General features: G+C 38.4%; 1 protein-coding gene and 1 long non-coding RNA gene across 4 annotated transcripts in view; one reads left to right on the top strand and one right to left on the bottom strand.

Moving 5' to 3' along the window:
* MYPN (myopalladin) overlaps positions 1–26,891 on the top strand; it is an 85,854-nt gene that overhangs the window by 11,652 nt on the left and 47,311 nt on the right. Inside the window, exons 2-6 of one of the 3 annotated variants that reach the window (XM_057736527.1) lie at positions 1,420–2,322; positions 15,910–16,085; positions 18,654–18,705; positions 22,204–22,318; positions 23,444–23,515. In XM_057736527.1, the coding sequence (XP_057592510.1) occupies positions 1,421–2,322; positions 15,910–16,085; positions 18,654–18,705; positions 22,204–22,318; positions 23,444–23,515 (1,317 nt within the window). In that variant the 5' untranslated portion in view covers position 1,420. Of the gene's footprint in view, positions 1–1,414; positions 2,323–15,909; positions 16,086–18,653; positions 18,706–22,203; positions 22,319–23,443; positions 23,516–26,891 lie in introns of those variants that run through there. The other 2 variants (XM_057736529.1, XM_057736528.1) reach the window with 2 other exon arrangements.
* Positions 1–26,891, bottom strand: part of LOC130854002 (uncharacterized) — a 77,846-nt gene that overhangs the window by 8,819 nt on the left and 42,136 nt on the right. Inside the window, exon 2 of the long non-coding RNA XR_009053942.1 lies at positions 23,073–23,248. This is a non-coding gene — a long non-coding RNA (uncharacterized LOC130854002). The remainder of the gene's footprint in view (positions 1–23,072; positions 23,249–26,891) is intronic.

Below are 26,891 nucleotides of genomic sequence, written 5' to 3'. Positions count from 1 at the left end.
TGGCAAGAATATGGAAAAATATTTTGTTGTAGGTGATCCTTTTAGCCATCTTTAATTGTCCTCTCAAGGTGACTGCTTATCTTGTCAATTTAGAGGTTAGTTTTAGATAGCACTCTAAAAGTTTGAGAACTACGGCAGTCCCTAAGAAGCCCTATTTGTAATAGTTTGTGATACTACAAATATTTTTATTTATGTGAGGCTGTTATAGAAAAGAAGAGAAATTAATTGAAAAAAATTTTATCATAGAATGTGAAAGCCAGAAAAATACTTAGGAGATTACTTTCCTCTCCATCTTACCAGCACAAGGCACATAGTAGCCAAGAATGGCAAATGGTCTTCACCTCCATTACCATCTCTGAGTGGTTGGTGGTGGCCGAGGGAATGGAGAGTTAAAAAAGTGAAGGTCAATGAGAAGAATACAGTAATCAGTTAGCTACACCTCTTAAAGAGGAGAGAGAGGAGTAACAAGCTTGCTCTCCCTCTAGTAAATGTGTGAGTGAATAAATGGGTATACCGTTAATTACATGAAAGTGGTTTGCATTACCCAAATTTCTAGTCCAGGCGACTTTGAACAAAAGTTTTTATAAGACCTCACAAATTATTAATTTTTGAATAAATATAGCTATATAATTTATGTTAATATATAATTGATTATAATATACTAATATAATCACAATTTAAAAGTAAGAAAAGGGTATACAGTGAAAGTGTCCTGTCTGCACCCCACTTCCCTATCTTCCATATTCCCTCTTCACCAATGTTAATTTAAGATTTTTTAAAAACCTAGGCTTAACTCATACCTCTGTAGAAATTAAGTATACCTTATTTGAAAAAGCTACATCATTATAGTTTTCAAGAGCAGATTGAGCCTAAAAACAACATTGAATTTAAACAACTTGTCTCTAGTGTTAAAATAAAAGCACTATTTATTTTCATGAACTAGATTGTTTATATTTTCAGTAACTAGATAATTTTGTCAACATCTTTTAATTTCTGTTCTTTTATTACATTCACAGTAAAGAGGAGAGGATGGAGAGAAAAATCTCTGTAGATGAAAGCACTTTAAAACTAAAAGCCTTTTACAGACATAATCAAAATTATGTTTTGAAACTGTATTTAATATCTCTATAGTTATAGCATAGCTTTCAAAATTGAACCGATATTTAAGGAATTTAATAAAGTGATAATCACCTAGGCTTTTATTTCCAGTTTCAGGGGAACGTCATTCAGTTCCTCTCCATTTTACAATTTGAGAATAATCTTTAAGTCTTTAAAGTAAATTTTGTGAAAGTATCAAAACTAGGCAATTTTTATTTTCAGGTCTAAGTTCTTAAGTAGCTATCATGCTGTAATAAACACAGACTTGTTATTCTGTAGAAATAATCCAAACTTTCTGTTATCATTGTTATTTTGTGACAGCATGCAAGACGACAGCCTAGAAGCTTCTACTTCCATATCTCAGCTTCTAAGGGAGAGCTATTTAGCTGAAACTAGACATCGGGGAAACAATGAAAGGAGTCGAGCAGAGCCTTCCTCCAACTCTTTCCATTTTGGCAGTCCTTCTGGAGCTGCTGAAGGTGGAGGAGGCCAAGATGACCTTCCAGATCTTTCAGCCTTTCTGAGCCAAGAAGAATTAGATGAAAGTGTCAATCTGGCAAGATTGGCAATCAATCATGACCCTTTGGAGAAAGCTGATGAAACCCAAGCTAGAAAACGTTTTTCTTCTGATCAGATGAAACACTCACCTAAATCAAGTTTTGACCCTAACTTTTGCCAGGATAACTCTCAAAGTCCTACCAACTCTAAAGAGAGCCTCCAGGAGGCAAAAAGGCCACAGTATAGTTCTGAAACCCAGTCCAAAAAAGTATTCTTAAATAAGGCTGCCGATTTCATTGAAGAGCTGTCATCTCTTTTCAAAGCCCATAGCTCCAAAAGGATTAGACCTCGTGCCTGCAAAAATCACAAGAGTAAACTGGAATCTCAAAGTAAAGTTATGCAAGAAAACAGCTCCAGTTTCTCAGATCTATCGGAAAGAAGAGAAAGATCTTCTCTTCCCATCCCTATCCCTGCAGACACCAGGGATAATGAAGTGAACCATGCCCTTGAACAGCAGGAAGCCAAGAGGCGCGAAGCTGAGCAGGCTGCCAGTGAGGCAGCTGGTGGAGACACCACCCCAGGGTCTTCTCCTTCATCTCTGTACTACGAAGAACCTCTGGGGCAACCTCCCCGGTTCACTCAAAAGTTACGGAGCAGAGAAGTTCCAGAAGGAACCAGAGTACAATTGGATTGCATAGTGGTAGGAATTCCACCACCTCAAGTAAGGTAAAAATGTCCCATGAGTAATGTTTGGTAATTACTTTCCATCCACTGTGATCCTCCTAATTTTATTTTTCAAGTATGTGGTTTCAAAAATTATATACTCCCTTTGAGAAAAACTATCAGAGTTTAAAGCAACACTGTCTAATAGAAGTATAATATTAGACATATATGCAATTTAAAATTTTCTAGTCATCACATTTTTAAAAAATAAAAAGAACTGGGTGAAATTAATTTTTAAAAATATATTATTTAACCAGTATATTAAAAATATTACCATTTCAACATGTAATCAATATAAAAATTTTAATACGATATTTTACATTCCTTTTGTCATACCAGGGCTTCAAAACCAAATGTGAATTCTGCACTTAAAGCACATCTCAGTTTCGATGCTAAATTTTCCTAGGAAATACTTAATGTGCATTCAGATTTCAAAAAAATATAGAGTTGAAAAAGTAGACTGTAAGACCTAAGTTGTTCCAAACATACTTAAAAGTTCCGTAAGAACTGAACTGAGTATCAGCTTTTAACATTTAAATTAATTAAAATTAAGTACAATTAAAAATTCAGCTCCTCAGTTGCACTGGCCACGTTTCAAGTGCCCAATACCACATGTGGCTAATGACCATGTATTAGCACAGCTCTACAGGCTGTAGCTTAAAAAAACAAAGTATTTATGATCTTTATTCAATGAATATCTGTGGTATTTTTTTAATTAAAAAAAAACCCAAATAATAGAATAAAGTCTGATAGAATAAATGTAGAATAAGCCTGTGGCAAAAATCAATTTAATGATTTATTTTACATGTACTGTATTTATTATATACTTTTTGATATCCACTTAGTTGGCATTCTTCTCCCTAATCCCCAAGTCTTTCCCTAATGTGACTGATGAGTAGAGAGGAAAGTCATCTTTTATGTGCTTATCACCAGCTTTTCTGTGAAGCAAGTAAAGCTTAAGCTTCAAGACTTTCCATATACATAGGCTATGTCTAATTTTGTGTTCTAATTTTATTTTATTTTTTTGGAGGGCTTTACAGTTTTATGAGCTTTGGGCCCCACAAAACCTGGATCCAGACTTAAACCCTAGGGTGACATTTGCTACCTCTTGTATTGTAATGTAATAATAGATGAATAATAGGCTAGAAGTGTATTACTTTTGTAGAGAATTAGTGGTATTTGAGAGTCCTTTAAGAGTTACTTTGCCTCCCTAGCCACCTAATTACTACCAGTATATTATTTATCATTTATTCTAGGTTTGTAAGCAAGCCCTCATCTTCTTTTTGTAAAATATTCATATTACAGGGCAGTAATAGCACTAGTATTAATAATATTTTAAATTATGTATGCCTATTGATTAAAGGGATTCTAGTCTAAAAACATTCATATATTGAATCTTGCTTTTCAGAGTCAACATAAGGCAATATTAAACACAATTTCTACAATGGCATATACATTTTACTATCTAGTTATCCAACTGACCTCTTTGAGGGCAGAGGTTCTATTGTTTCACCTTTGTATCTCGCCTTTGTATCAAGCATGGTTTCTAGCCTATAGTAGTTATGCTAATATAGCAGTCACCAGATTATGAGTAAACTAATGCATAAAGAAACAGGAAAACAAGAAACTCAACTTAGATTAAATCAGGAGTGAAACAGTTGGCCTAAGATGTGGCAAAGGGTTGGAAATGCACAGCACAAGACAGTGTCTACCTTCTACCCTATGCATGCCTGATGACACTCCCTGGGATTCTGGTCAGTAATGTCAGCAAAATGTCATCGTAGTACCACGATGGATACCACTCAGTGGCATCTGGTCAGTCTAAGTAAGCTAGTGAGCACTCAAGTTATGGCACACATACAACTTTCTGAGATTAGCCCTATCCATTCCACTAGTTTCTGGACATAGACTGGACTCTTCCAAAAAAATTAAACCAGATCATTCAAGACTCAGCCCCCCCATTCTCAACCATGACAATCTCAGATACAAAAAAGACTTCAGGGCTCCCGTGAGGAAAGTCACCTAGGAAGAATCACCAAATACCCATTCCCCTAAAAACAAAGTAATCTGGTGGCCACTCAGAAACTACTTAGCCAACCAATTAAATATTTACAAATTTAAAAGTGAAAGAAATATACACAACTTCCATGTAGCAATACTAATTTTTACCTGGAAAGAATTTATTTAGTGATAGAATTCATGCCTGTATCCCAACCACTGCTTTGGTGGCAGGAAATTAATATGTATTCACTAAGTATTTCCTGAATTTCATGACAGAATCATATTAAGAAAAAACTTAGGATTTTCCAAACAGACTATTAGCTGTCATTATTTTCCTAAGTACAGAATTTACATAACTCTAATCACAAAGCAAATATGTATTTAGCTTTTACTCTAAACTCAGCACTGTGACCCTGCTCTCAAGGAACTTGCAATCCAGTTAAAGAAATCGTCCTTACTCTACTCAATACTCTGTAATGGCCTATATGGGAAAACAATCTAAAAAAAGAGTGGATACATGTATATGTATAGCTGATTCATGTTGCTGTACAGCAACTGTACAGAACTGCTGTACAGAAACTAACACAACATTATAAATCAACTATACTTCAATAAAAAATAAAAAAGAGAAATCATCCTAATTTTTATAGGACAACCATAAGCACCATCAGACTTCAGAGAAGGGCTGAAGGACTAGAAAGGTCAAAGAAGACTTCTGAGACATAACGGGATTTTAGTTGAACCTTGAAGAATCAGAAGTCAGGTAGAATTTAACTCATTTATTCACTGAACAAATACCTATTGAGTTACTAAAAGTGACTCATTGAGAGTACAAAACAATTGGGAGCTATTGGAGGACAGGGACCTTGTTTTGAAACCAAATCTAAAACTATTCTAAGAGGGTAGCTCACAGTCTAATAGAGCAATAAGACAGACGTATAAACAAAACTGCAATATTGTGTAATAAGGGCTGTAACAAAAGTATGTATAGGATGCAATGGCAGCTCAAAGGAAGATGTGATATTTTGCCTGAAGTGCAGGATGAAGGAAGCATTAACACTGGAGGTGCCACTTTAGCTGACAAAACTAAGGGTGGAAGAGGAAAGCAAGTGGAAAGGCCGAGAGACAAATGTTTTTATAGAACTGCAAATACTTGGCTATGTGAATAACACGGGATAACAGGTGAGGAAAGATGAGAGAAAAGACGGAAGCAGTGGGCAGAGGGACAGGTCCTCTTAGGCCAGGTCAACTCGACATATTTATATAAAAGTACAGAGGCTGGAATAGCAATAATATTTTTAGATGACAGTGAGGGGACTGACCTAACTGGAAAAGAGAGTGGAGCCAGATGATTTCAAAAAGCCTTGAAAGCAAAGTAGAATAGTTCAGATTTGGTTTCAAAACCAAGTGGAAAACACTTAAGGTTGTGTATAAGGATATACCAAGATGAAAGGGAGAATTTAAGTAGAGTTAGTCTGGAAGAATGAGTAAGACCCCAAAAGAATGGAGCCATGAGGCCACTTAGGAAGCTGTGAAAGATATCCCAGGCATCAGCTGCTCTGATTGGACTGGGGTAGGGACAGTTGGAAAGCAGAGAAAAGATGTGAGAGAGCAATATTTAGAAGAAAAGAAACCAAGCTGAACTTGGTAACTGACTAGATAGAAAGGATGAGTTTGAAGCTGGGTACCTGAGAGAACTCTGGGGTTACTGTCAAGGTCTGAGAAACTGGAGGAGGTGGATGATTTGAGTCCAGGGAGATGGAGGGACCATATCCAGTAGAGAGTCAGAAATGCAGGACTGAAGGTCAAATGAGAGGGCAGTGGAACTGGAGACATTCCAAGGAATGCCCTGGACACTGGGAAACTTGGACACAGTATCTCTAGCATTACAAAGGGACTATAAATACAGGTAACACTTGGAATTAACTTGTAGCTGTGCTACACTGGGCCAGGGTTTTCCGACCTTCTTTTGGCAGTAATTCCTCCTCCCATTTTTCTCCCCACAATAAATCTGTTACATTACCCCAACACATACTTCTCACACACACACACACTTTTTTTTCTTTTTCTTTTCTTGTTTTTTTTAATTTTTATTGGAGTATAGTTGCTTTACAATGTTGTGTTGGTTTCTGTTGTATAGCAACATACACAAACTTTTTAAAGATAAAACAAGTGCTTCTGCGATTGAAGAGGGTTGGGGTAGAGGGAGCATGCGGTCCTACCTGCTTGCTCACCACTGAAACTCTTAAAGCATCTCCACAGAACCCAGGAGCACAGATTCTGACTCAGACAATGCCTTTAAAAATGCATTAAAATAAAGAGACACTTTGGTTTGCCATAAGGAAAACACAGTCAAAAAGAAAAGTATCCTTTTTGCTATGTTTTCAAGAAAATTTAATACATATACCTGGCAACTGAGGTCTAGCCTTGTATGTGTGTGCCTGTGTGTTCTCAGTATTCTACCCATGTTTCTATAACCCTAGTTTAGCAAACTGAAGAATCTTTTTTGCCTATATTTGTTGACTTTCAAGTTGACTGGGAAGAAACTGTTTTGTTTTGTAAGGGTAGGGTCCTATATCATTAAAGCTAGCTGTTTTTGAAAGCTTGTTAATCTTGGACATAGCTTCATTGGAGGAGCTGAAATACATTTATGCGTTGTTACCCACAGATGAAAGAGTCTGCAGGAATTCACAGCAAATGGCCATGATCCCTTTTTGTATCCTGACTCAACATTCTTTTCCCAGGAATGTACAGCTGGGTTACATTAAGTATGTTTGCTTGTATATAACCCTCTGAAGCAGCAAAAATTTACCTTTTATAGATACTGATGTCTGCTTTGGTTGTTAAGTTTTGCTATTGCTACTTCTGGACATTTGCCTGCAAGTGGCATGCTGACGAATTAAAAAGGAAATAAATTTACTATAAAGACACAGAATGTTTGGGAATTCCCTGACATTCCAGTGGTTAGGGCTCCGTGCTTGCACTGAGGAGGGCACGGCACAGCATAACCAAAAAATAAGGATGTTTTAAATGATATAGGAAAATTTAAAAAATATTACAAATAATTATATATGATATGTAGTGTAAAATATTATATAAATGTTTTTAAATATTACATTACTTAGGGGCTTTTTCTTCTACCTTTTGGGAAAATCTAGATACCTTCATTTACTCATTCATGCAACAAATATTAATTGTCTATTATGTGCCATGTACTGTTACAGGCAATAAGATTAAAGCAGCCAACAAGGAAAATTCCCTGCCTTCATGGATTTTAAAGTCTAATAAAGAATACAGACAAAAATTCCACAGTGATTACATAATTACAATTGTGATAAATGTTATAAAGGAGGGTGCATATAGCAAAGGGACCAAACCTTGTGAATGGGTTGCGGAAGGTTTTTAAGCTGAGACATGAAAGATGACTAGGAGTTAGCCCAGCAAAGTGGAGTTTAGAGGTAGTGAGACAATTGTTAAATTTAAGGAATCGAAGGAACTGATGTTACCAGAACATGAAGGAGGAAATGGTCTGGGATAAGTTCTGAGAGGGAGGACAGAAACCAGATTTCAAGAGCCTCCTCGAACGAGCAACTCAAAGTCCCTAGACCAGCAGCTCAGCATCACCTGGAACCTTGGTGGATAGGCAAATCTGCAGGTTCTACCTTGAACCTACTGAATTAGTATCTCTAGAGGGCAGGCCCAGACATTTGTGTTTTAACACAGTGCTCTTTGTTTCTGTGCTGAGAACTTTTGCAATCTCTTCAGAGACCTCCTCACCCAGGGGGACCACCCCTTGTTCTGTTCCTTGACCCAGATGTTGCAATCTCTACTTAATGTTCTAGCACCAGCTCCTCAGCCCTTACATCAACAGTACACCCCTCACGGCCTCTTTTTGTTGGTGTCACCTCACCCTAGCAGATGGTCCTTTGAGGTAGGATCTGTTTTGAGACAGAAAATCAAGCTCATTTCTGTGGTGTCCACTTGGGCCATGGGAAAACCCACATCTTTGCCCTCGCAAACTTTGGAAATGTAGACAACTTCCAATTCAGCCCTCTCTTCTTGCTCTTCCCTCTTGCGCAATGCTAAACATCATTTCACCTTAAAAGTTTTTGAGGCAAGAATGGGGTAAAGCCTCTGTACCGCCACCAACTCCAGAGGCTACAAGTCAAGATCTCCAAGGGATTCTGCAGAAGTCCCTGTCACTTGGCCACTAACCTCTAATCAGTCTCTCAACCTCATCTATACTTCCAAAGTGGACAAGGATCGCCAGACTGAATATTCTAAATTGTTTTATAAGTGCATTTTGAACAGATACCGAAGACTATCTATAAACATGGATACGGTATAAGAACAATAGCACAAATATCTGTGTGCCCACATTACCATCATTTTAAAGTCTAGTAGCTTCATGATCCTGTCCCTTCCTCCCCACTCAGAGGTAACCACTAGCCCAAATCTTGTATCTTCTCTTTAAATTTCTCATAACAGTTTCTTCAGAGTTTTATAACATATCCTTATGTTCCTAAACAATATTGGTACAGAAGTATTTACTGGTGAAATGACCCAAAATCCTAGATTTAAAATGTCATTATTTAAAATAATTTTAGCATTAAAATAAGTCAAGGTGGGGAAAAGTGGAATATATAAAAGAAACACATTTGCCATTTGTTGATAACTTGTTGAAGCTAAGTGATGTGTGTGGGGGGGGGTTCATTACACAGTCTCTCTACTTTGTGTATATTTGTAAGTTTCCATAATAAAAATTAAAAAAAAATAATATTAGTAAATTTTACAGGTTGTAAAGTGTTTATGTAAGTGGAATCATAATGAACATATTCTTCTGCTGCTTGAATTTTTCCTCTAAAAAGTATATCCATGATGTTGCATATAACTCTCATTCATTCATTTTCATTGCTATATAGTGCTTTACAGTAAGGTGAGAGAATTGTATTATTGATATACATTTGGGTTGTTTTCAGTTTTTTTTCCTAATTATTGCTGTTATTATAAATGGCCTAGTACATTCTGGTGCATGAGTATGTCTAGGCATGGAATTGCTGGCAGAGTATGTACAACTTCACCTTTATAATAACAGCAAATTATTTTCCAAAGGAATTGTTTCAGTTTACATTCCCACCAACATTACATAAGAATTCTGGTTGTTCTACATCACTGCCAATGTGGATATTATCAGACTTTTTAATGTTTGCACATCTAATGGGTGTGAAGGTTTTCTTCTTATGATTTTAACTTTCATTTCCACAGTTACTAATGAGGTTGAGATTTTTAAAAATATGTTTATTGACCATTTAGAGTTCATTTTCTATGAAGGGTCTGTTTATGTCTTTCACTCATTTTTCTATCAGTTTGCTCTTTTCTTATTGATTTGTAAGAATTTTAAAAATATGATTAGGAAACTAATCATATGACATTATGTATTATGAAAATATCACCTTTCCATTTGATCTGTCTTTTTATCTTCTTTAAGGTATTTTTGATAATTAGATATTTTTAACTTTAGTATCAAATCAATTAACGTTTCCTTTATGGTTTTGGTTTTTATAGTTTGAGTCTACTTACCAAGAATCTTCCACCTGGAAGAACTCAATAAATGTTAACAAAAGTTAGAGCATAGATATACCCTTCCCACTTGTACTCCCACATTCCTATGAGTGAAATACAGCCATTGGACTTGAAAACTTAAATCTGTTAACTCAAGTAGTGGTCAAACAGGACAAACAAGACACTGAATTGTGTTACAAAGACCAACATAACTTTGAGTCCTGTTAGAAAATGTCCACTCTTATTTTACTGCACAATATACTCCATTTGCACCACCTACAGGAAGAGTCATTCTGATGCATGGAGAAAGCTGAAGATGTCAGTAAGCAAATAAACTACCTTTCGGCTATTTCAGGGCTTACACTCTTTACTTCAGAGATCAGGCATTGAGTCCTCAAGCCTTCTTGAAAAATGAAAATGAAACAGACTTGAGGCTATAATAATCCTAATTTGAATTCATTCATTTAACATCCATACAATAAACATTTTTTGGAACAGCTATGATGTGCCACAGACTGTGCTAGGAACCAGATAAACATGTGGTAAACCAAACAAACATGATAATCTCTGCCCTGGGGAGTTCTTTGTCCAGTAAGGAGAGAGAGAGTAAACAAATAAACCTATAAGTAAACATATAACTGTAAGTGACATGTAGGTTCTGTGAAGTAAACAAACAGGGTATTAGGAGAGGGAGTAATAGAAGGTGGGACAGGGACATTGGACAGGCTGGGGCAGGGTTAAAAGAAGGCTCTGAGTAATCATTCTTTCAATGAGCATTATTACTGGTGAGTCAGAATAACACATTCAAATTATGTTTAGGAGTTGTTAATGTGCTAAAAGAATAAGTCATAATATTTAGCCATGCCATATTTTAGACAAAATAGTAACCTAAGAGCAGAATGCTGATAGGCAGCGTAAAAGTCCCTTTAAATCTTAAAAATGTGTCTCTTCAGTGTCTTCATTCCCAGGCTTGGTAGCTAGCCAAATTAGCAGGTCTGGCAAGCTGCCCTTAGTGCCTTAAAATGGATCCTTCTTTATCATTTGGACCTGTCCCATTTCCCCAGATCAATGACTCATTTCTGCTGAGCCATGAATCATGTCTGGCACCCACTGCCACTCTGTAAGTGTCATGAAGATTTGGAGTTTTAAAAACATGCATCTGGGCAGGGTACTTCTATGAACGCATTCCCTAACATGGATAGACATTTGAGAAGAGCACGGTTCCTCCTTACCCTCAAAAGCCTTCAGTGTAGCTGGGTAAATTTTAATACCTTTTCAGAAGGCAGCCTGACCAGTGCATTATTTCTGAGTGGGTCATGGTGTTAAAGTAAGAGCGACAACGGTTATTGGCTGTCCTTTGGGGCTGGCTGAAGCCCTCCTGGCCATCTGAGTAAGGACAAAAATGCCTCTGACAGAGAGTTTGGGCATTTGAATCACTCCACTTATCGCCTCTGGCTGTCCAATTGCTCATAGATGTTTCCACTCTCATTTTGGTAAAGATAAATGTTATCTAAAGAAATGAGATAACCTTACAATGTTTATATAAGGGAAAGTATTTATTTGTTTTGAAATAGTGATTTCTATTTGCCTTATCAAATTAATACAAGTACATTGCTTAAAAAGTCAGATAATACTAAAAAAACCAGACCATTTTCAATTTTTTTTGCAGTTTCCTCTAGATTTCTAAATAATATGCTAGTGGTTCTCAAACTTTTTGTTCTCAGGACCCCTTTACAGTCTAAAAAATTATTGAGACCCAAAGAGGTGTTATCTAGGTGAATTATATCTATAATTGTCATATTAGAAATTAAAACTGAGATATGTTTTAAATAGTTGTTTACTTATTCATTTTAAAATAACACTGATAAACATACTCATATAAATAATTTTATGAAAGTAACTGTCTTTCCCCAAAAAAGTATTTGAGTGAGAAGAGTGGTATTGTTTACGTTTTTTGCAAATCTCTTTAATGTCTGGCTTAATAGAAGACAGCTCAGTTATCCTACCTGCTTCTGCATTTGGTTTGTTGTGATATGTTGTTTAGGTTGAAGTAAATTTTAAAAATCTGGCATTGTACAGATATGTAGTTGGAAGCAGGAGGAATACTTTAACAGCCTTTTCAGATAATGAGGCTATTCTAATCTGATACTACATGAAGATAATGAGGCTATTCTAATCTGATACTACATGAAAATTCAACTAGCAGTAGTTTCTTTAAGGTTAGTTACAATATGAAATCTGAAACCATACCCATGAACTTTTGTACCCTGCTATAATAAAACCCTTTGTCTGTCTTGAACTTTGAATGGATAACATCACACATTGGTCATTTGGAAAATGAGTAACAAAGACCTTCCAAATGTTGACACATTTTATTACATAATATTTAGAAAATCACACATGTTAATATCATCATTGATTTCATCAAAAATCTCTTTAAGTATTAGGAAGCCTTTAACTCACTATGGGAGATACAAGTTTTCCAAAACTCTAATTTTTCCTTGAAAGCTGAAATTTTTTCATTGGCAACAAATGGATGTTATTTTCACTTGAAACAGCAGGTTTACTTCCCTCATTTTTGAGAAAACGTCTGCCGAATACCCAAATCTTAATAACCATAATTTGTCAGCTGTTCTTTCAAGTTAAGATACTGTTTCAGGCAAAAAGTGCCTAGTTCAACTTAGAAAACCACACAAGTGCTCTTCTGTATCCGGTGCTCTGTGATGACCTAGAGGGGGTATATGTATACATACAGCTGATTCACTTCACTGTACAGCAGAAACTAACACAACATTGTAAAGCAACTATACTCCAAAAAAAAAATACTCCCATTTCATCACCCAGAAGGTTCAAAGGATGCGGACTCAAGGTTGAGACGTAATAAAAGTAATGACTTTTACTGCTTCATCAAGGACATTTTTAAGTGAAGCTGGATTTTTTTTTTAAACTGCAAGTGTGGTGGTAAAGAACACAATAACCACAAGTCAGTTTTATGATGCTGAAGCACCAGCTGTGGTGCTTTTACCCGCTGTGGCTTTTGCATCATCAGCGTACATGTTAACACAGTGAAAAGGCAAATAATATCTTAGTATTATATGAAAATAGTTTTGTCTTCACAGAAAGTGAAGAGAACCACTGTAATATGCTTATAAACCACTATTGCTTGGTATGCTGTTGCTATTTTCTCTTGACTTCCTGTTCCAGAAGATGGTGGTTTAGCACCCCTTTCGCTAAACCAGGACCTCCGTTGTTCCTTCCTCTATTGCCTCAGTGTAATCATATCACACTCTTGCTTTGAAAAATTTAATGTTTAACTTCTTGTTACTATGTAAGTATTATTTTCTACCAAGCCCAGTAAGGCTTATACAACTTTTAATTTTCACCTGGAGTTGATAACTGTCTTGTTTTTTATTTTCTTAGCTCTGTGGTCCTATCACAATTCATCTCAGTTTTCCAATACATTTATAAAACTTTTCCTAAATACTCTGTTCCACACAGTTAAGCCAACAGGCCCGTTTATTTTTTCCCTGGAGAAATCCTTCCTGAAGCCCTTTTTCCTTTTGCTCCAATATGGTGCTGCTACTCACACAGCCAACAACTCAGCCTTCATCCTGGGGCATCTCCTAACTGCTCACAAGAGAGGATGCGACCGTCTGTGGGAATCTAAACATTCATTTTCTAAACCTGGAATCAGTGACCCTATTTTAAGCTTCGTATTTCCTCCTCCATTGTTAGTGTGTTTCTATGCTCCCAAACTTGTATCTCTAAATCTTGAAACTTGCTGGGGTTCTGCTGCACAAAGTGCCTTCTTTCACTGACATCCCCAAGTAGTTACTTGGTTTTCAGATTTTTCAACACTTCTCATTTTGCTTTCCACCTTCCAAAAGTGTTTGAGGTCTCAGGTCTGCTGTTGTCTCCCTTCCCATTCTTTTGGTCCCTGTTCTTTTTATCCCTTTAAAAACCTCCTTTATTCTCATTTTAGGGTCATTTCTGGAATGTAAATGACTGTTTATCTGGCAGAGTAAAGATAAACACATGTTTGTCTGGAGGCTCATTATTTGTATTTACAACTGCACATGCTCTGAGGGTTTGTTCCTACAAGCTCCATGGGGTCTTGTTGAGATTTATGCCTTGGGAACCCATTCTAGCAGCTGTGCGTACTGCTGCTGCACAACAGATCAAACACTGGCATAGAATGTGATGAAGCAAATAACTTAACACTCACAAAATATTAACTACCAATTCTTCCCATCATTTGGTCTTTCAACAAATCCAACATGTATTTTCTGCATGCCTACTATGTGCCAGGATGCCGCTGTAAGTGTGGGATTATATTGGTAAGACTAACAAGATCCTCTAATGGACTTTACAATATAGTAGGGGAAGCAAACAATTACAAAGTAAGCAAACATATAAGATAATTTCAGATAATAATAAGTGCTGTGAAGATGACACAAGAGGATAATGTGATAGTGTCTGAGGATAAAGAAGCTACAGGGAAGAGGATCAAGGACAGCCTCTCTGAGGAGATAACATCTGAACTGAGGCCTGACTGATGAGAAGGGCCTCATTTTTATAAAGACTGGGGGACAAGAATTTCAGGAAGTACACAAATCCTAACATGGCAAATAGCTTAATGTGTGCACAGAATACAAAAAAGACCAATGTGGTTGCAACACAGTGAAGGGAGAATGATGGGAGAAGGGATCCAGAAGTCAGAGCTGGGAGGCAGGTTTGGACGTTATCCCAAATAGAGGTGATAATTAAAACTAAGGGATGAGATAATGGCCAAAGGAAAGAGTATACAGAAAACTGTACTAGGCAGTATGGATGTTCCTCGAACTTGTAGGGCACGGTTCCTACATTCAAAGACTTGACAATTTAGTGAAATTGGTGAGACAAGACAAATTTCCCAAATAGAGACTAATAAAAGACAGTGTATTATCAAGCCTTGCATGACACAGTATAGGGTTTTTTTTTTAAAAATTAAAGTAACAGTCACTGAGAATTGATGGTAAAAGGTGCTTTATGTAGGAGGTGATATCTGAGCCAAACTGACAGATGAGTTATGCTTGCAGTAGCTGAAAGGTGAGGAAGAGAATCTCAGCTAGAGAGAAAAACATGAGGAGAGGCTTGAATGCAGTGGCAAATATGACATATTTATGGAACAGCAGAGAAAAGTTTAACTCTTGGGAAGTCACTGAATAGGTGAGTTTTCTTAAATGTGCTTTAGAATCTTGCCTTATAATTGGTGGGAGGGAGGGGTTCAAGCACTGAGTGATTAGATCTGAAACTACAATAAAGATTAGCAACTGCCAGGACTCCTTAATTTTTGGCATTGAATATTGGTAACACATCTCCACCCAATTACTTTTGATGTTGATTAATAATTACTTTAAAAATGAAAACAATTATAAAAGGGGTACACCGAGACACCTCACCCCATCTGTGGTCATCCATCTTGTTTCCCCTCACCCCAATAGGAAGCCACTTGAATTTTCATTCCATTCTTACCAGTTTTCTTTATGCAGATGCAAACAACATGAGCATAGCTTATTTCTTGCCCCCTATGTTAGTTTCCTAGGGCTACTATAACAAAGTACCACAAACTGGATGGCTTACACATCAGAAATTTACTGTCTCACACTTCTGGAGGCTAAGAGTCCGGAATCAAAGTGTCAGCGGGGCTGTGCTCCCTCCAAGGCTCTGGGTAGACTCTTTCCTTGTCTTTTCTAGCTTCTGTTGGTGGCGTTCCTTGGCATTTGTTGGCTTGCAGCTGCATCACTTCAATTCTTCTTTCAGTTGTATCATTCTTAACAGGAGCCACTTTCTAATTTCCTGAATAAAGTGTCACTGTGAATCGAATCCTGCCAGCTCTTCTCATTGTTACTGCCAAATTATACCATAAGAATGGATTGTTCAATGTTTTCACTCTAAGTTTGCCACAGTTTTCTTCTTAGGGAATATCCAGAGTCATTTATGTTATTAATTCTCACATTTCAGTCATGCCAATACTCTTCCTTGCAGGTGGTACTGTGAAGGCAAGGAGCTTGAAAATTCCCCAGACATTCACATCATCCAGGCAGGAAACCTGCACTCACTGACCATTGCTGAAGCCTTTGAAGAGGACACAGGACGCTATTCCTGCTTTGCTTCTAACATCTATGGGACAGATTCAACTTCTGCTGAGATTTACATAGAAGGTAAAGCAAAATACTCTTGGAGCATGGCACTTACTAGTAAGATATATAGTTATAATAAATAAATATTTATTGAGGGCCTGCTCTACCACACACTCTTCAGTGATAACAGCAGTGAGCCAAATAGACAAAATTCCCTAGGTTCATGGAAAGATGGTATTTACATTGTAATAGGAGAGACAGAAAATAAATGAGATAAACAAAACATATATGTTAGGTACATGAAATGATTCTGATCACCAATTCCAACATATGTATGTGATAGGGGAAGCAGTTCCCACACCAACAACATGCAGTTCTTCACGGCACCAATTTGGTTTCCTATAAGTTAGCTCAATTCTGACCCACCTACCTGAAGATGGTGTCAGATCCAACAAGTTAAGGGCTCAGTCCCACAAGACTGCTCCCCTCCCAACTTCAGATGTCAATCACAAGTGCCCAGGTTACCCACAACTTCTGTCTGACTTGGTTACAAATTAGAGGTTCTCCCAACCCCCTCTTGAATTCAATTAACTTGCTAGGGTTGCTCACAGAACTCAGGGAAACATTTACTTTTATCAGTTTACTACAGGGTGTGATAAAGGATACAGATGAACAGCCAGGTGAAGAGATCCATAGGGCAAGGTCTGGGAGGGTCCTGAGCACAGGAGCTCTGTCCCTGTGGAGTTAGGGCACGTCACCCTCCCAGTGTGCTTATGTTCACCAACTCAGAAGCTCTCCAAATTCTATACTATTGGGATTTTATGGAGGTGTCCTCACACAGGCATGATCGACTATTAACTTCATTTCCTGCCCTTCTACCCACTCTGGAGTATGATGTGGTGGGGCTGAAAACTCTAAGCTTCTAATCATGGCTTGGTTTTCAGGTAACCAGCGCCCACCCAGGAGCCATCCTGAGTCACCGCAACAAAAGATGCTTCCAGTGCTCTCATCACTAAGGAATTTATGAGAGTTTTAGGAGGCCTGTGTCAGGAACTGGGTCAAAGACAAATATTAGAACAAGAGATGCTCCTAAGTGCTCATCGCTTAGGGAACTATAAGGGTTTTAGGAGCTTTGTGCTGGGAACCAGGGTCAGAGACAAAAATATATGTGTTCTGTTATCTCACAGTATATATGAGCACTATGAAAGAAACAGAAAGCAAGGAAAAGGAAGTATGTGTATGCATATATGTGTGTGTTTGTATGCCTGTGTGTATGTGCACAGGCTTCACTCACCAGGTGACATATAAATGAACACCTGAAGGAAGTGAGGGAGTGAGTCACAAGGATAGTCAAGGGAAAAACATCCTGGGCAAAGAAATCAGTAAGTGCAGTGGCCCAGAAGAGGGAATGTGCCTGTCTTAGGGTACGGAGATGAGCTGTCGAGATCGGAAGTTCAAGATGGGGTGGAGGTGGGAGGAGGCGGGGAGCAGACCATGTAGGTCTTTGCGGGTCATTGCAAGGACCTGGTTATTACTCTGAAAGAGATGGGAAGCTCTGGAGGATTCTAGGCACAGATGTGACATGATCTGACTTAGTTTTTAACAAGGTCACTCTGGCTCCTGGTTGAAAATATACCAAAAGGAGTCAAGGGTGGAAGCAGGGAGATCATTTGGGAGCCTCAGAAAGGCACTAATATCAGCACCAAACTTATATGACTAATTTTAGGGAAGAAATCAATTTACATACCTTATATATCAACCTAAGTTTTTGTTCCTATTTATCTCATCCTCTGAGTTTTTTCTGGGAGCCATTCTTTAGTACTTTTATTATCTATAATAACTTATGTATGCCTTGCTTTTAGCACTTAAATATTGTATTATTATGGTATAAAGGCTGGAACTGTCTCATCCTTCTTTATATCTCCAATACCTTACCCAGTACCAAGTACATAGTGGTTATTTAATAAACTTTTATTGAACAAAATAAACTTTTTAAAACTTTTATTTAATAAACCACTAAATGAATAATACATGAATAGAAGTGTGCTACATGTTTTCATCCTCAAATTTTTGGAGTACAATAAATACCTCCAGGTTTAGCTCTGTGATATCTTCCTGGAATTCACTATCTTCAGAAGCAAATGCAGGATCAAAGCTCTGCTAACAGTGCTGAGATTGGATTGCTGATTTTTTCAAAATTTAGCTTCAAACACCCCCACTCCCAAGATGAAGTGTGACTTGTTAATATTAGGGCTGGACGGAAGAGCATCGGCCTACACCTACAATGTTTGGAATCTAATGTAATCCCTTCTTTTATTTAACCTGTGTAGGCCAAGAGCAGAAGGATTTACGGACACCACAGAATGTCTGCAAAGACTGCTGTGTCGGTCTAAAGGCATCATCAGGAGCTTTAGACACAAGAACACATGGAATTTGGGCCAGTTAATTGGAACTCTGTCACTAATAGCCACGTGGCCTGAGCAAGTACTCCAACTACTTAGGGTCTAGTTCCTCATCTGTAAGTTAGGTGTTAGTTTAGGGAATCACCGAGATTATTTCTAGGTCTAAAATTCTATAGGTCTTCAAATGCCTAAGAACCAGTGTAAGAAATGATTTTTAAAATTACATGTCTTGTTTTCATTTTTCCAGGGGTTTCTTCTTCTGACTCAGAAGGGGACCCTAACAAGGACGAAATGAATCGGTAATTTTAATTTTCTATCTTATTTAGCAACCTCAGGTCCTGAGAAAGCTGCTAATTGTTTTGGTAGAACTTGAAGAGGGGGGCTCCAGGTTATGACATCAAAAAAAAAAAAAAAAAAAAGATTGGATGGATTTAGAGAAAACGCCATTTCTTTTGCTTGTTGTTGCTTAAAAGATTAATTTTAATATTCCCAATATTTTAAAAATGAAATATCACCCATGAAATATCATCATACTTATATCTAAAGAGTAAAAACCAAATAACTCAGTGGTTCAAAAAAATTCATGTTTTCTAACTAAATAATAGTACTCAAAATAACACACAATCTGGTAAACCAAAATTATATGTATGAGTAATCTGGGCAAGTCATAATCTTTTTGCTAAACAGTTGTATTGGGTACTGAACAGTGTTATATCACTTTCCACAACCATTGGCTAAGCTCCTACTCTACACCAGGCATGTCACTAGACCCACTGGGTACTAAGAAAAATCACATGCTTCCTGGCTTCAAGAGGCTCCTAGTCTAGTAGAGGAAAATATACATATGGCAAACATAGCAGAAGATGTAGACCATGCATATAAACAGTAAGAGTAATAAAGTGAAATAGACTATGATATAACCATGTACAGGGTTCAAGGACTTGGGATTCTTTATTGGTTGGAGAGGGATAGAGAGATGAGGACAGGCTTCACAGAGTTGGTGACCTTGAGCTGGGTCTTAAAAGAGCAATAGGTGGACATCCTCGAACAAGAGAGGAAAGCATATTTCAGGCAGAGGAGACTGTAGACAGAAGGCATAGGAACTGGAAATAAACACAAGAGCCATCCCTTGATAGGCAATGTTTGGAAGATAGGTTAAGGCGTCGTTAACTGAATTTGCATATTTGATCCTCTCCCTACAGAGGGCAAGCTCCTTAAGGGCAGAAATCATGACTTATTCTTCAAAATTTGGAGAGTATGCTTACTTTGGAATGGTAATTTGCTTTTAGCTTTTGTGCACATATGAAAAATCATAACCAGAGGAAATGATTTCTTCCTTTAACTCTCTTCCTTATCATTCTCATGGCTTCAGTTCAGTTCCTCCTTCTTTCCTGTCTCTTTATGCAGGTCCCTCTCCTTTGAGGTGTTCCAACCTTCTTCTCTCTTTTACAGTCTCCAAACTACAACCAATTAAAAGATAGTTTTGATCTTGTCATTTTCCCGACTTAAGAAAATTCTTATCTATGGGAAAATAAAAATCAAACACAAAACAAACAACAACATTTAAAAAAATCTCAACCTGGGCATACAAAGCTTTATTCAATAGAGTATCAACCAGGCTTTCCTACCCCTCCTCCTCCAATTCCCCACCTCAGGCTTTCTATACGGCTGCCATCTCACTCAAACAATGTGTGGTTCATTTTCACCCCTATGTTAAGCTGTTCACTTTGCTAGGGATGCCCTATCTACTCTGCCTGGCAAACTCTTATTTATCCTTCAAAACTCAGTTAGGGGACTTCCCTGGTGGCACAGTGGTTAAGAATCTGCCTGCCAATGCAGGGGACAAGTGTTCGAGCCCTGGTCCAGGAAGATCCCACGTGCCGCAGAACAACTAAGTCTGTGCACCACAACTACTGAGCCCACGTGCCACAACTACTGAAGCCCGTGTGCCTAGAGCCTATGCTCTGCAACAAGAGAACCCACCCAATGAGAAGCCCACACACTGCAACTAAGAGTAGCCCCCACTCGCCACAACTAGAGAAAGCCTGAGCACAGCAACAAACACCCAACACAGCCAATAAACTAATTAATTAATTTAAAAAAAAAACCAGTCAAGTTCTATAATAAGCTCCTCCTCCACTGCACATTCATCACTCCTTCCTCAAGTCTCTCATAACATGGGTTGCAAGCTTAATGGGTATGAATTTGATATACAAACTTAAATAAGCAAGAAATATCTCATTTGTTCATTTTCTTTAAATTTACTTGTAGTACAATAGTTAGGATTTAGCTTCAGTTATGTGTAATAGAGACCCAAAATAACAGTAACTTCAATAAGACAAATATTTCTCTCCTTCACATAAAAATATGAATTTGGCTAGTAGAACAGCTTCACATTCCACTGGGTTCCAGTCTGCTTCCAGCTCTCTGCTTCACCTTATTCTAAGATGTGGCCTCATCTTCTTAAACTAAGATTGAAAGGAATAAAGGACATGCCCTACCCCCCCCCCCTTTTAAGGTCAACTCTCTTAAATTACATACATCACTATCCTTCATATCCCATGACCGGAAAGTAGTCATATGGCCACAGCCAGCTTCAATGAGGGTTGAGAAATGCAATCTTTATTTGGAGTAGCTATGTAAAGAAATCAGGGATTCTAATATTGTAGAAGAAGAAAACAGATGCTTCAGGAACACTGACGGCCTCTACGCTACCAAACGATTCTGCTTCTGAGACCCCATCCTACCTGGCTCTGGGAAAAAATTCAATCAGTTGTTATTGGGTGTCCCTTTCCCCCTCCAAAGTTGTGCAAAGATCCCTGGGATATAGACAGATACAGATACAGAGATGTAGATATAGAGTTTGATATTAAACACTACTCTAAGCATCTTACATGAATTACCTTATTAACCCTCACAAAACCCCTATGAGGTAAGGATTATTATTTCCTAATTTTAGAGATGAGGAAGCTGAGGCAGAGAGAGAGGTAATATCTGACAAAAGGGAAGCGCCCATCCTGTCATCGGTCATCTGTCCCCATAGGTTATGGCTGAGAGGCCCAGGTCCCAGATCTCAAGGTCCCTTCAAGTCTATTGCTTTGTTTCTTCCTGGCATGCTTGGGTACTGATACCTTTAGCAAGACTGGGAGCCTTTAATCAAGGGATTGCCATCCCCTCTGGACTCAGGTTCTCCCTCTCATTAGGTTCTCTGGCAAGATCCCCGGACCTCTCTCTTCCCCACAACAAAACTGAAATAATCTCCCCTCTGCAGCCTTCTCAAGAATACTTCCTGGCTCCCTTGTCCTTCAAACAATCTCTTTAATTTCATTTGAATAAACCTGAAGAGCTCATTGACTCAGGCTATTTCTGCTCTTTGCCATGCCAAAATCTCAGAAGCAAAGATTTACAAAGCCTGGTCTCTTTCTTGAAGTAGGAAGGGGAGGGAAAACACAGAGGGCAAAAACAAAACAAATCTCAAAAACGTTTCTGCACATGCTGTCATGGCACTTGTCTTGAATCTCAGTTAGCTGTGAATATGCTTGAGTCCCTGGCTCTGCTGACAGCAACTAACTCAAGGACAGAACTGGCGTCTTATCATCTTCCTGTTTACACTGCCCTAACAAAGTGTGCAGCAAAGAAGCCCTCAGTAAATGTTTGTGCAGTATTGTTTTGTGTGTGTGTGCGTGCGTAATATTGTTGAACGAAGATTTTTGTAAGCAGTGCTGAAAGCTTTGCTGAAAGAATTTTCACAACAATGATAGGTCTATTTTATAATCTATATTTTAATCACTTCTTAGAATCCAGAAGCTAAATGAGATGTCATCCCCTCCCACTACTTCTGCAGCCATTCCTTCAGCAGTACCCCAGGCCCAGCATGTGGTGGCCCAGCCCAGTGTGTCAACCATCCAGCAGGTACAAAAGTCTAAGTGAAACACAGGTGCCATGGACTGTGACAGGCAGACACTGTGACTGTGACCATCTTGTATGGCATGACCGTGTTCTCCTCTGTTGCGACCTCGGGCAACACACTTCTACAGGCATGATAATCACTTTGTACTTCTGATGTATGATATCAGTAGTTCCCCTGGCTCTGGGAACACATTCTCTAACTTCAGAGGCGAATTTCATAGCAAAATAAACTCTGCAAATTAGTCTCTGCTCTTCCAGGTTTATGAAGGGCACTGATTCATACACGATGAGCAGCCAGCTCTCACGCTGGCCCAGGACACTCTGTACCATGAAACTCAGTTTCTTGGAGCTATTTAAAAAATATTCTACTTTCTAAGATAGAGCAACCATGAAATTAATTTTTAGAAAACCTCAAAGTCTCATCCTTCAAGTTGATGATGATGATGATGACAGCAATGCTTACTGTAAACATATTTTAAAAATGCAGAAAGTACATTAAGTAAAAACTGTAGTCAAGGTTTGACTCCTCTGACCCCACTCTTCAGCAGTATCCCCTGTTGATAATTTCTAGCAGATAGTTCCAGGCATTTGCTATGCATATTTATAAATGTATATTATGCATATACCTTAAAAATATGAAATCATACTAATATAAACATACTTGTAATATGCCACTGATATATTTAAATATAAATATTGATGTATGTAAATATAAAGATCTACCACCTTTAAAAAAAATTTTACACAGAGTACTCACCTGACCCATTTAGTAATGCAGAGGGGTCACATTTTAGTTCCAATCCAGTAGTTTCAAAACTGTGATCTGTGGAACCTCCGGGGTCTATGGAACCTCTTCAGGGGGTTGGGGTTCATTACACAGCTCTACATGTGAGGGGGTGGGGATGGGCGGCATGTATTTACAGCTACCAGGACCTAGAAAGAAATGCAATCCATTCAGCATAAAATCTGAAGACTGCAATTCATAGACTTCAAAAATGTCAGTCTTTGGTTTTAGATTAATTTCACATGTCAAATTCTTTAGCTGTGTTATACCTATCTATCATCTACCTACCCACCTATCAGAGAATCCCAGTGGCAATGAATCTATTGTTGGTTCCCTTCTAACAGAGCCAGAGCCCTACCAACTATCTGCAAGGATTGGATGGAAAACCTATCATTGCAGCTCCTGTGTTTACAAAGGTAATCAAAATATAACTTCTTTCTGTCATGGCTTTACACATGTTTAAACACACTACAATAACCAAAGTTGTAGGATCCAAAATTTACTGATTTTATCTCAGGATTTTGGTCTCTTATAAGTACAGGGTTTGGGGTTTTGTGGTAGCTGTTACCATGTCGCTTTAAGTCACAAATTTCTAATAACAGTTTGTGTAATAAGAGAAATGTCATCTCCACTCACCACATTGATCTCTATGGCCATCCTATTGCTGTTAAACACAGTAGCCAACACCTAGGGGTCAGGTGATACATTTCTAGGCACTTACTACCGCAAAGGTTTCTCTGGATGTCTTTGGTGCTCAAGGAGATGGAGTTACATGCTCTTAGGAGGCTTAATACAAAGCCTCACTCTAGGGCAAAGAGCTTTCTTTTTCTAATCCATGGTATCAACTATTGTGGTGGCATCAAATTCTGAGTCTCGTAATCTTTGTATTTAGAACTGAAAATTTTACTCAGGCACTTTCATTTACAAACGAAAAAAACCAAGGGAGGGCCAGAGCGTTAAACACCATATCCAATGTCTCAGAACTAGCACGTGGCAGAATCAGGACTAGAAACAAGTTCCCCCAATTCTGTCTATTGTTTCTTCCCTTATATAACATAGACTTTGTTTATATGTTGCCCAGGACAATGAGTTCAGAGGTGCGAAACTGAGTCACACTGGATTTGTTTGGTATTATGAAAACCACACGGATAGAGGCTATGCCTGGATTTATAGTTTACTGTTTGTATGAATACCACACTTAAGCCCCAAAGAAATTTTATCCTCTCAGAAGTATGCTTTAGAGCAATGGTTCTCAATCAGGGTTAATTTTGTCCCTCAAAGGACATCTGGCAATGTCTGGAGCCATTTTTTGATATTCACAACGGGGGGGGGGGGGGTTAGCATCCAGAGATACTGTTAAACATCCTGTAATACACATGATGACAGCCTCCTGCAACAAAGAATTTATTCAGCCCAAATTGCCAGTTAGTCCTGGGGCTGAGAAATCATGGTTTGGAGCAAAAAGTCAAAAACAAAACAAAACAAAACAAAAAAAAAACCCCGTGTCTTTTCCAATGAGTACTGATCCTAAAGGAAGACCTAAATTCACAGCTTCCACAGAAACATCAATTTTAGGGAAGTTCCACCATATCAGCTCATCCAAGATGGTTTTTCAATATCAAGCAGAGTCCAAGAGTGAGATGTGTGTACCCATAACTGTATCAGGTGGGCAAACATTCTTATGTGAAACAAGATGCCTTGCAGTTTTTCAGGTTTGTTTCTTGTAACCTGCTTTTGGAATTTAAGTTTTGTTATTTTCAAAGACTTGAAGTAGCAACATGTTGTGATTTGGTGCACACCAGACTTCAATGAAGAGTTATAAATGGATCTGTGTGTGTGTGTAATATAGCGAATAGAGCTACCTTAAGGCTAAGTCACCTAGCCTTAAAACAGAGCTTTAAATGTGGAGAAATCAGGACACTGTAATTTATCATGCCCATCTGTCACACCCTTTGTCAGGTAGTGCTGACTCTTCAAAGGCAACTAAACTACAGAATAATGTATATCCAGTACAAAACTGAAGTCTCCTCCTCTCTTCTCACCATCTGCCCAGCCAGTCAGCAGAGAGATGTTCTTATCTCCCTCCGCACTTTCAAATCTTTTTTAGGTGCTCTGTCTTCCCTGCATCTACATCACCTGGTACATACCTCTGGTACAATATTTAGCACAATTAGAAAGCTGTATATTTTTCTGTCTCTCCCAGGCAACCTGAAGGCTATCTCTAAGATAATATCTAAATAGGAGTCCATAATGGTTATAATAGATCCAAAGCCATTTTTATTATTCCGAAAAGGCTAATAGGACTTTAAAACTTATTCTCTACATTTAATTTTCATGGACTGGTTAGCCACAAGTTTAGCTGCTTTTGTGTGGTGACTGATTACCTCCCTCTAATTAGATGCTCTGATTTGCAGATACACATACGTCTTTGATAAATAAAAATGGGAAAATGAATTAGTCATTAGTGTATGTTGTTTATTAGATAAAGCTCCAAAAACATTAGATCCATGGTGGGAAAATGGTCCCTAGTACAGAGACTCAAACCCTGGTGAGGCTTTCTCAGCCCTCGGGAAGTGTGCTTTTGCCTCCATAAATGGGATCAGGGTTGTTCAGATGCAGGGCTCTAGCATAGGCTGTGGCTCAGATTCCAGAGGGACTTATCAGCAATGCTGTGCTTGCGTTAGTTTCCATGAGTGAGGGCAGGACTGAGGTCATCTGCCAGTGTCATTAGAAAATTTCTGAGTCAGAGCCACTGATGATGGCAATCACGTGGCATGAGCCATGATGACTGATCACTGGCATGACTGTTCAGGTTATTCCTTGCTCTATTTACTTCTTTAGGGACCTGTGGTATTCCAGTCCCTTACTCACTTTCTATACTGCCCAATAAAGCATTTCTCTGCCAATAATGGCAAGAAGCCATTTTTTTAAAGCAACGAGTAGGGAGCAGAGTTTCATTTAACCCCTTGTGCCTCCTTTGGTGACAGGGAAGTACTGGTATCATCTTCCTTTTAAAGAAGGTTAAAATGAACAGGAGGGTTGCCCAGCAAAACAGTGGTAGAGTCTGAAAGAGGCCTGGGGTCCCATATGCTAGTTCACTGCTCTACCTACAGAGGATACCTATTTAAAATATTTTATGGAGACAGACTATCCTCCATCCTCTAGATAGCATCAAAAACACTTTCACTCTGATTATGGGGGGAAAACAGTGCGCACACTCCTTGACAGTGAAGGGAGGTAGATGATCAAATTAGAATCTTACTCCTATCACTGCTCCCACTCCAACAGCAGCTGCTCTGGCGGGCTTTCAAGGCTGCAGCAGCCCTGGCTCCAGCTGCTTCAGCAGTAATTTGAAGAGTGCAAAGGGGCAGGGGAAGTGAGAATTTGAAGAACAGCACTTCGTTATATAATAGCAGAGGCAGGAAACCCTGAAATAACAGGGCCGGTGCAACCACTTATTTCTAGATTCTTGAAGATTACATGGGCCCTTCTCCCCAACCTGATAATTCCAGAGATGTCTCTGACTCAACTGTTGCACTGGGCATCTGTGACAATCTAGGGGCAAAAAGGTCTTCAATCCAATGGTTCTTTATCAGTAAAAACTGCTCTGATCCAACTCCAGCCTAAAACACTATAACATTCCCTGCCAGCATCTCCCAAGGTGCAAAAATAGCCACTGGATTTAAAAAAAGAATAAAGCGACAATATGAACCTTGTAGCTGACATTTTTTAACCAATAAGGGAGATGCCTTTTCTCAAGGATGTCCCTGCATTATATCTGTGGGTATAGGT

This window comes from Hippopotamus amphibius, chromosome 5 (genome assembly GCF_030028045.1).
Source record: "Hippopotamus amphibius kiboko isolate mHipAmp2 chromosome 5, mHipAmp2.hap2, whole genome shotgun sequence".
Lineage (NCBI taxonomy): Eukaryota > Metazoa > Chordata > Mammalia > Artiodactyla > Hippopotamidae > Hippopotamus > Hippopotamus amphibius.
The sequence above is the reverse complement of the archived record's forward strand: the minus strand, read 5'-3'. Positions and strand labels throughout refer to the sequence as shown.